At 45.5% G+C, this 10576-nt stretch overlaps 1 protein-coding gene across 4 annotated transcripts in view; it reads right to left on the bottom strand.

The window, feature by feature from the left end:
• Positions 1–2868: 2868 nt before the first annotated feature.
• zfhx3b (zinc finger homeobox 3b) overlaps positions 2869–10576 on the bottom strand; it is a 170947-nt gene continuing 163239 nt past the window's right edge. For all 4 annotated transcript variants that reach the window (XM_072660800.1, XM_072660799.1, XM_072660802.1 and 1 more), the window contains 2 exons: positions 5033–10528; positions 2869–4884 (listed from right to left, as the gene is read on the bottom strand). In XM_072660800.1, coding sequence (XP_072516901.1) covers positions 3152–4884; positions 5033–10528 — 7229 coding nt within the window. In that variant the 3' untranslated portion in view covers positions 2869–3151. The remainder of the gene's footprint in view (positions 4885–5032; positions 10529–10576) is intronic.

The following is a 10576-nucleotide window of genomic DNA, read 5'->3' as shown; positions in this document are numbered from 1 at the left end:
ATATTCCTTAGTTTTGGTGAGGATATTCAAAAAAAAAAAAGAAAAGAAAAAGTGGGGCACATTGCGATTAAGCAGAACCATTTCCATTTGGAGTGAGTGACCACTTTGGACATAAAGGCAGAAAAACACACCTTATTCACCTTATCGAAAACAAGGGACACCTTCAGGAAAAAGGAAAGAACAGAAAAAAGGACTGCTTTCTTCCAGTCTTAAAATGCTTTGGAATGAAGATGTCCCTTGGAAACCTGTAATAGACGTATCGTGCATGAAAATGGCTTTACACCCTGCAGAAACCTGGGGCAAGTCCCTACGCGCTTTTTATTTATTTATTTATTTTTGTTTAATCCAGGAGGGGAGGCCGCCACTCCAGACTTTTGCGAAACAGCCTTTTATTTCCTTCTGAGACTCGTTATAGATGGGAGAGGCGTGATGACACCAGTGAGACCAGTGAGACGTGTACGTACCAGATGTGTTACAATATGTACATTTTTGGTAACCACTATTACATGATGATCTGTTTCAAGTGAGGAGAGAAAAAAAGAATGACAACAACAACAACAAAAAAAACAAAAAAGGAAAACGGCCGCAGGGACTTTAACTCCCTGTAGCGCACGCTTCAGAAAGAGAAGAATCAAGTGGTGATGATCAGTAAGCCGGGATGGCAGAATTACACGACACCTTACAGTCACCTTAGAAATGAGAACTAGAACTGAACTCAAATTCAGTACAGAAATAAGGAGAAGAAGCTGTCCTTGCTTAAGAACTCAAACTCAGGTGTGGTGTTTGGAATGCTCTGTTCTTTACAAACATAGTAAATCATTGGCTTTTTGATGTTGGTCTGCTCAAAAAAAAAATTTTTTTTAAAGGAATAAAAAGCAAAAAAAAAGCAAAAATGTCCTTTGGAACAAATATTCACAGTCTTCAGAGTTCCGTTTTTGCAACAAGAAGGGAAAAAAATATGTCGCAGAGGCAAGGAAATGGTTTATTGGTTGTTTTTTTTTCTTTTTCATTAAAGCTTAGCCAAAAAGCAAAATGAGCATGCATCTAGGTATTCTTCTTTTCAAAAAATCTACATTAGCAGCAAAACGTATGTCCTCAAAGACCAGACCTTATACATTTTCTCTGAAAAACAAAAAACAAACAAAAACAAAAACAAAAATAATCAAAGCAAAAATGGATCTCGTGTGACCGAAGAGTTAAACAAAGAGATTCTCAACTTCTATCTTACAAACTGCAATGGCTCTGTAATGGTGCTACTCCACAATGCAAGGACGAGGGTCCTTTTTTGGTTTTTGGTATTCTTGGTATTTTTTTTTAACGTAAAAAAGCCGCCGGTCCGCCTACAAAGAAGCAAAGACGGCAGCTCTGATGCGTACTCCTTTTATTTTAAAACTTTGTTTTTCTTTCCTTAAAAACAGCAACAAATTCTCAAGTATAAAGAAGCCTCTTTTCTCATCTTTATGCACCAATGGTGAAAGTGTTTAGTCTTTGGATTTTCTTTTCGTTTTAAAGCGTGAATTATTATTAGTATTCTTTTCATTTTCATTTATGACAACCAACAAAAGAGAGGAAAACGAAAAAAATAACAAACACACACACACACACACACACACACACACACACACACACACACACACAATAAAGCCCATAACAGACTGCAGCCACACTGCATGAAACACAAAAAGTCTGCTCTGTAGTGCTAAAGGAGAAAAAGCATCTCCAGATCTACAAATGCAGTTGGGAGTGAAGAAACAAACACAAGGAAGGAGGGAGTAACATGGAAAGACAGTGGGATAAAGAAAGTCAGACGATTCTTTAAGTGCACGATAAAGTAACAGAAATATAAGTGAATAATAATTTTGAAGGGAAAAAAAAAACAAACAAACAAAAAAAACACCCCAGATCGCTTTTTCTCTTTTGGTCAGTGCTGCACCAACCATCAAAGGAGAGAAAACCCTCATGAGACGAAGGGGACTCTGCCAAGTCTGTTGGTGGCAGTTGGGCGAACAAAATCCAATAAGCTGTGGATTTGACGGAAATAAAGTATTAGATCAGTTCCTGCTCCTTAATCTAGTCTATTGGAATGACCAAGACAACATCAAATGAAGCGCCTTTAAGGTTGGACAATACAAAAGCTAAATGTACACAAAGAGTTTTCAGTCTACCATACTGTTTAAATTCATTTCCAATGCAACAATCTACTTAACACCAAAATGTTTATATCTATCATAAATACAGAAAGTTTTTTTTCCTTTAAAAACAAAACAAAGAAAAAACAAAACAAAGTTTTTTTTTATCCCTCACCAACAAGTCTGCAATGCTCTTCGTGTCTGGGTACAGTGGGATTAGGTAATCTCCCATTTAAAAGAATTGAAAAGGTTTCCAACCAGCAGTTCAGCTACCCATTTGAATGCCCAGAAAGCTATGTCTTTAAGTTAGTATCACATCCAAATACTTTCTGTCAGTAAAAGTAATACAAAAACAGAAACGTTTCTCGTTTTTAAGGAACAAAATGAGTAAAATAATGATTTTTGTAACATAAAAAAGGTTGTGAGCTGTTGACCTGAGAATAAAATAGACATTACATTATTCTTTTTTTTCTTTAGCAAGCCATTGGTATTTGAATGCTTAGACAGCAAGAAAACTGTAAGACTATTCTCCCATACAGTACATACTGGCTTTGTGTAACTGTGCTATTAGGTGAAAATACTTATGCAAACAACAAGGGACAAGCTTGTTATCTCATTCTTTGTATGGACAGATTCTGGGGCTATTTGACCTTGAGGCAGTCCACTGCAATACAGCATTCCCCTAGTAATATCCACATGTTCACTGTGGTGTGTACATATATATATATATATATATATATATATATATATATATATATATATATATATATATATATATATATATATATAATTGAAATAAATGAAAACCAGCATGTTGATATGGGAAAACAATCCATTAACATTTAAATTTTTGGTTACAAGCTTTGGAATTGCAGTTAGTCTTTACACATCTTTTTCTGAAATTGGTTTGTATACTTTTAAACATATTTTAAACATTGCTGCTTTTTTTTTTACTTCTGTGTTTTATTTGTTTTTTTTTGTCTTTTGTGTGTTTTACATATTGTCCATCACTGAAAGCTCTTTTACAATCTGATGGAGTCTGTTCCTACACTAGCCATATTACTACTACAACTATCACTGTCTTTGAGACAGCCGGGCTGTTGCGGCTCTTCTGCCGACCTGCCCAGCCTGTCCGCTGACTTCTGACTGCTATCAGAGTCAGATTCGTCGGTAAAGACGTCTGTTGGTATCGAGGTCTGAACCCCTGAGGTGCTCAATGAACTTGAGGTAACCGTTGAAGGTGAGGATACTGGAGGAAAAGAAGACGATGTAGAAGGAGTGGCATTGGGCTTCCCAGCTAAAGCTCTAGAGAAAGGGGCCTGGGGCCAGGGTTTGCTGGCAGCTGTGGTGTTCAGGAGGGCAGCTGTGGAGGAGGAGGACGAGGAGGAGGAGCACGAAGATGCAGACACAGATGAGGACGGCGTGGCGTTTGACGTTGTTGGTGGGGGAGATGGGGTGTTGTTTGGGTGAGTGACAGACTGCGAGGTAGATGCGGTGTTAGGATCGGGGAAGCAGGCTGAAGAGTGAGGTAATAAACTAGTAGCGTGCTCTTTGGCATTTCTGGCTGATCGCGTGATTGTTCTGTGTTTGTGCAAGGCTGAATCCAGGTGTTGACTGAGTGCTTTGTCCCCATCCAGGGTGGTGTTACAGGCCAGGCAGTCGTAGAGGCCACCCTCAGCTGTACTGCCACTGCTGGGGACCCGAAGCAACATCTCTTGCAGGTTTGCCACAGACTGACCGAAAAAGCAGATAGACTTGAGGTGGCTGATAGCTGCTTCCTCCTTGCTAAAAACAGCTTGACATTTGCGGCACGCCAGCCGGTACTGAACTTTGGGGACGATGAATTGGTCGAGAAGGGGGTCTGCACCTTTACCGTCCACTTCATGCTGCTCAGGGGGTAGGTTATTGTGAGAAGAAGAGGTATCAACTGGGGGAGTGCCTTTCTGCTCCTCTGTCTTTACTGAATCTTTGGCAGAATCTTTACGGTCCACCGAGGGCTGAGAAGGGGCTGGAGTTTGGCTCGATTTGGGTTGCTGGATTTGCTGAAGCTGCCGCTGTTGCTGCTGAAGTGCCTCCTGCAGGCTCTGCTGATATTGCTGGTAATGCTGGAGCAGGGATCCTGGTGACAGCCCCATCAGGGCCTGTGATAAAGCTGGGTTGTAGGGGAAAAGACTTTCCATGCCATACATAGGCTGAAGGTAGCCGCCTTGAAGAGCGCCAGGAATCTGGGGGGCATAATATGGAGAAAACCCTGGCATAAAATAGGGCAGGAACTGGCTGGTAAGCAGAGCAGTTGGATCTGACGCTAAAGCAGCCTGCAGAGCTTGGAGCTGAGCAGGGTCGACCACATACTCCATACCAGGAGTGGGCATAGAGGTGGCTGGGACTGCTGTGTCGGGTTTTTCTTTCTTGGCACTGGCAGCAGAAGTGGAGGGAGCGGGAGTTCCTCCAGTTGACAATGGTGTTGTGGACTTCTCAGTCTTCTCCTTGGACTTCTCCTTTTCCCTGGCCCTTTCAGTTTCACGCTCTTTGGGAGGATCAGCCCGTGGGCCTGGTTGGGTGGTCAGGGAGTTTGATGTGGATGTGGTTGTAGAACTTGAGTGGGCAACAGAAGTGCTGGCCTGAGCTGGGCTAGGTGAGGCCAAGGAGGAAGAGGAGGGGATCTTGTTGGGTAAACCAGATGTGGGGAGACTAGGTGAAGGTACACTGGCACCAGGCATGTTCAGAATGTTTGGAGGTTTTGGAGGGGTTAAAGCTGAAAAAAACAAAAGACCCAAAGAATTGCATGAATGAATGAAAATGAGCAAAATAATTACGAACCTCATAGAAACAGTACATAGATTTACTGCATATTTACTGCGTATACATAATAATAATGTGTAATTACACAGTTACTAACATACCTGAATTGGACGAGTTAAAGCCTGGAAGGGAAGGACTTCCAACACCGGGCAAGAGGACAGGGGGTATTCCTTGCAGATTTGAATAGGCTGACTGCAGATTCAGGGCTTGCAAGGCAGGGCTGTCAAACATCCCTTGCTGCTGCATGGCTTGTTGTTGTGCCAGTCCAAGGACCTCATTGGCCTTCTTGATGCGGTCCATCTCTTGCTGGGCCATGAGCTGGCGAACAGTGGCTGGGTCAAAGTACTCCTTCTCTTTGTCAAGCTGGCTCCCGATGGTATCCTTGACCTTGGATATGTGTTGCTGGGAGAAGATGTGGTCCCGCACTGAGAGACGTGCACTGTATTTAACACCACACAACGTGCACTCTGTCTTAGGTCCCTCATAAGAGGTCTGGTTGATGCCAAAGTGTTTAGCCATGCTGAGTTTAGCCTTCTTCTCCTTAGCTCGGGCATTCTGGAACCAGACCTGTACGACTCTTTTTGGAAGTCCGATGTCATTGCCGAGCACCTCACACTCCAACATGGTAGGAGTCCTGTAATCACTGAAGCAGGACTTGAGCACTTTCAGCTGGAGGTTAGTCATCTGAGTTCGGAAGCGCTTTTGACCAGGCCTATCACCACTGTCAATGCTTCTACTACCAGATGCCCCAGGGCTTGGTGAGCAAGGGTCTGCCAAACTAGACGTTTCACTGTAATCCACCATGTTTTCATTTTCAAAGTCTTTCGCGTAATAACTTGTTGCAGGGCTAACTAGTCCCGAGGACATCTGGTCATCGTTTTCTAGAGATGGTACTGTTCCTCCAGTCTTGGACAAGTAATCTCCGCTGATGTGGCCATGCTTTGTGTCAGCGCTGTCATTGTCAGCATTAGCCTCATCACCTGTGGTGGTATCAGTGATTGCAGTGTTCACAGAAGAACAATCATCATTATCAAGCTTGCTCTGGTCAAAACTCATGTTTACAGAGGACATGGTTGGGCTTTCGAACTCCTCCATTCCCTCAACCTTGATAGATGTTGGACTCAAGAGTGCTCTTGGAGACAAATCCATGTTTTTACTGACAGGCGACAAGGATGAGCACTGGGCATCATTGTTGGAAGTGGCAATATGGGTGTAGCTAGCAATGTCCTGGGGATCCATCTTCAAGTGTATGCCCTCGTGGTCAGATACTAAACCAGTAAGTGTCAAGTTGTAACCAGCACGCTTCGCCTCGTGCCAGTGGCGCGAACGGATGTGGGCTTCTAGAGCAGTTTTAGCCTTAAAGAGTGCCCTGCAAAAGGGGCATCGCCGATGTGCTTGAGCTGGCCCAACAGCCCGAAACTGCCCTTTTCTCTCCCTGGCCCTGGTGTTCTGAAACCATACCTGTACCACTCGTTTTTTGAGCCCTACCTCATGAGCAATGTGGTCAAGCATTTTTCGGGTTGGGTTAGAGTCCAGTAAATATTTCTGGTAAAGAATCTCAAGTTGCTCAGGAGTAATAGTGGTTCGAAGACGTTTGTCTCTTTGTGGCTCCTCCCCACTATTAGTACTGTCATTTTCACCCGGACTAGTGCCTGCTTTCTCCTCCAGCTTCCTCTTCAGAGAGTTCATGGTAGATGTAGGTGTCGATGGAGAAGTGGCAGAGCTGCTGGGTATTTGTGGCAAAGCTCCAGCCAGAAGCTGGCTAGCCAGCAGAGGATTACTAGGGTCAAATAACATAAAAGGCATGTCCATTGGGCGATCCAAGAACTGGGGGTGAATAAATTGGTTCTGAACACTCAGGAAATGAAGCTGCTGGTGTTCTTGCCAGTGCTCGAAAGAAGGAAAGGCGAGCTTGCACTGCTCACACTGGTAAGGAATCATCTGCTGGGCCAGCTGCTGCTGTGATGCAGTAGCTAAATGTGAATTGAGGGCCATGAGGGAACTTTGGGAGGGAGTCTGGCTAGTGTGAGAGGCTGAGGCTGAAGCACTGCTGTGCTGTTGCTGCTGAGAGAGGGAAGGCGAAGAAAGTTTGGTGTTCTTTGGTGCTATATGAACCTTTTCCTCTCGTGGTGGTCTCTGCTGTGGGGTCTCAGGTGGATGACTGCTTTCCTGTTTGACTGATGACTGCTCTCTTTGAGCCAGGGATGTTTCTGCAGAGTTTTTGGATTTCTCATCAAAAGTGTTTGATGTGCTAGCAGGGGCAGCTTCAACCTTCTCAGATGATGTCATGTGAGAGAAAGACGAAGACGAAGGTGGAAGAGGGCAGAGGCTTGAAGACGACGGCATTGGTGTGTGGCCTGATGACCCAGAAGGCGTATAGTACTCGTGTGAGAGATCAACAGAGTCTTCATTTTGACTGTCATATTGCCCTTCTTCATCCTCATCTTTATAGCAAAGCTTCTTTTGATGTTTAATGAGGTCAAATATGCGCTGGAAAACCAGGCTGCATTTCTTGCACTGATAGTTCAAGTTGTTAGTGCGAATGTATCGGTCATTGGACAGCTCTCGCCGCTCGCCGTCCTTTGCTCCTTCTCCCTGGTTCTCATAATTTTTACGAGCTTTCTGTCTGGCATTTTGGAACCATACAACGATGACTCGAGTTGGTAGGCTCAGAAGATTAGATAGCTGCTCAAATTCATCATCTTTAGGGTAAGCATTGGCGTCAAAGAAATCTTGCAGAACTCTAAGCTGGTAGTCTGTGAACCGTGTTCTCGAGGATCTCTTACTGCCACAGGATTCGTGCCTCAGGGGTTCAGGGGACGGTGGCTTAGAATCAATTTTGGCATCCTCCAAAGTGGTAATAGGTGGATTGTTGAAATTATAGGGCGAGTCTTTGTTGCGTTGTCGCTCTTTGAAAAGAGTATTCCGAAACCAGTGCTTGATGACTTTCTGCGGAAGTCCGGACTTGTCTGCCATTTCCTTTATTTGCTCCTCATTTGGGGAATTGTTGATGTCAAAGTACTGTCGCAGAACTCTTAGCTGGTCATCGGTGATACGAGTGCGAGGCCTTTTATTCTGTTGCTGCAGCATTGCCGGTGTAAGCTGCTGCTGATACAGTTGTGCAAGGTCAGTGGCCAGACCAGGTTCAACGGATGGCAACTGGGCAGGAATTTGAGAGGGTAGCGACTGGAGTGACATAGGCTGCATCATGAGTGGAGAGAAGAGAGGAAGATCCATCGGCATTGGAATTTGCGCAAGTGGACCTGGAGGCTGTGGGGTTGGAGCAGAAGGTGGAGTGAGTGCAGGTGCAGTGACTGGTATATTTGGTGTCGGTGCTCTCTGTGGAGGTGGCGGTGGCGGAGGTGGCGGGGGAGGAGGGGGTGGTGGAGCAGGAGCAGCCTCGGGTGTTTGTGGCCTTAGTGGGTACAGCTTGTCGTACTGTTCCCTGTACTCCTTGGCAAATCTCTCTAGTGATCTAAATGGGAAGAAGGCCTGATGGATGTGCTCCTGGTGACTTTTGAGAATCAAAATGTTGGAGAAGAGCTTACCACAGGCCTCGCACTCCAATTTCTCCAGTCCCTCAACAGGGTCAACAACTCTGGTGATGCCACCTGGCGCAGCTGATCCAGACACAGATCCTGTAGGCTTTCGTTGAGCTTTCTGTTTGTTCTCATTGTACTGAATGACCAGTTCAAATCCAAAATTCTCCAATAGCACTTTGGTGGCATTACCACGAGCATCTGATGCAATTCGTGGTGGCGGGAATCCAGGGTCCTGATTCACATTAGCTACAGCCTGCTGAATATCTTTCTTCTCTTTGGACTTTGAATTGTCTGAGATATCCTTTGGAACATGATCCTCTGTTTTATCATTCATTTCTTTATCCTTTGGCAGCTCTCTGTCCTTCTCGCTGTGAGGAACAAGTGGCTTTGGTTTTTTATCTACTGAGTGCGAGAGAGATGCACTCTGCTGAAGTAAAGCCATTTGGCTTGAGGCCTGGGAGTGGGAATGAGCTTGGTGCTGTTGCTGAAGGTGGTGGTGCATCAACTGCTGTTGTAGGCAGCTCTGTTGGGCCTGCTGAGCCTGGTTCTTCTGCTCCTCCAAAAGTGATGCAGCAGAGCCACTTAAGTTCAATGAAGAACTGTTCAGGTTCATTTCTGCATTCAGCTGAAATTCAGCCCCCGGAATATAGAAAGGAAACAGCAGCTGCTGCTGCTGCAGTGGTAGAAGAGCATCTGTTGTCATTGGGAAGTGCTGCAGGAGGGGGTTGAAGAGCTGGGACTGAAGTAGGGCAGCTTGCTGCTGGAGCTCCTGCTGGAGCTGGGCCTGGGCTTGTGCTTGAGCCTGAGCCAACTGCTGCTGTTGTTGGAGCTGCTGCTGGTGGCCTCTTGAGGACAGCATGTCTGCAAATTTCTTCTTCTTTACATCCTGGTTTTCAGAGGGAGAAGGATGACAAGCTGAATTAGACATGCTCTCAAGGCTGTGAGACTGGCTCAGGTGGTTTCCTCCCAGAATGCTGTGTGCTGTCTGAACACTTGCTGGAGAACAGCTGTTGTTGCTGGAGCTGGTAGTTGAGTTAGTGGGTGGGATAGGGCTTGGGGTAGAAGTGCTGTTAGAGGTGCCTCCACTTCCACTGCCACTGCTGACGGAGCTGGAGCTGCCACCGGCGGCTTCAAGTTTGGCTGCCCTGGCTTTGGTCTGGTGGAGGACAGAGCGCATGTGAATCTCCAGTGTGGAGCTCTGGCTATATGCGACGTTGCAAGTGCTGCACTTGAAAGGCTTATTATCAGGGCTGCTGGTTGGCTCTGGCTGACCTGTGGTGGATTCTTGCAGGGCACGCTTGACCTTGTGCAAGTGCGATACAGAATTATAATGTACCAGAAGAATATTCTTTTGGGTGAAAGACTCTTTGCAGACTGTACACTTGAAAGGGCGAGAAGGATCTAAGAACTTTTCCATGGTGAAATTGGGGCCTTTTCTAAATGGCAGTGCTCGTTTGGGCTCTGATCCAGAATCCTCTAGCAAAGATCCCGAGTCACTGCCGGTTGGGCTCTGTTTCTCCTCAGGATCACTTTCCTCTCCTTCTTTCTCATCCTCAATCAGACCTCCTTGGTCTTCTCCAAGTGACGGGTCTCCCATAACCATTAGGTCTCCATTCATTAGCAAGCCTCCGTAGAGCTGCTGAATGTCAGCTTCGCTCAGTTCGAGGTGACTAGTCTCCAGGTGTTTCTTCAAGGCCTGTAAGGTCCTGAAGCTCCGCTGGCAGAGACAACACATGGTGGCTGCTCGGATAACGTGATACTGGGAATGCAGCTGCAGTTTCTCTATCGTCTTGAACGCTAGACTGCACTGGTTGCAACGGTACTTGTAGACATGGCGATCAGAGACTGGCAGCTGTGGCCTTTTGTTGTGGACCTCATTGAAGTGCATCTGTAGGGCATTGGATGATTTGAATACTTGGTTGCAGCCTTTCTTCCAGCAGAGGAATCCAGTAGGGTCTTCTCTTGCAGGCTGTTGATCTTCCAGAGGTGACTTGCGAGCTTCAATTATATCTGGGGTCATCGAAATTCCTTTGTCAGGCTCAACATCTGGAGTCTCTATAATTGGAAAAAAATCATACGTCTCAGTATTCATAAGCTAGGTTG

This window comes from Salminus brasiliensis, chromosome 17 (genome assembly GCF_030463535.1).
Source record: "Salminus brasiliensis chromosome 17, fSalBra1.hap2, whole genome shotgun sequence".
In the NCBI taxonomy this organism is placed as follows: domain Eukaryota; kingdom Metazoa; phylum Chordata; class Actinopteri; order Characiformes; family Bryconidae; genus Salminus; species Salminus brasiliensis.
The sequence above is the reverse complement of the archived record's forward strand: the minus strand, read 5'-3'. Positions and strand labels throughout refer to the sequence as shown.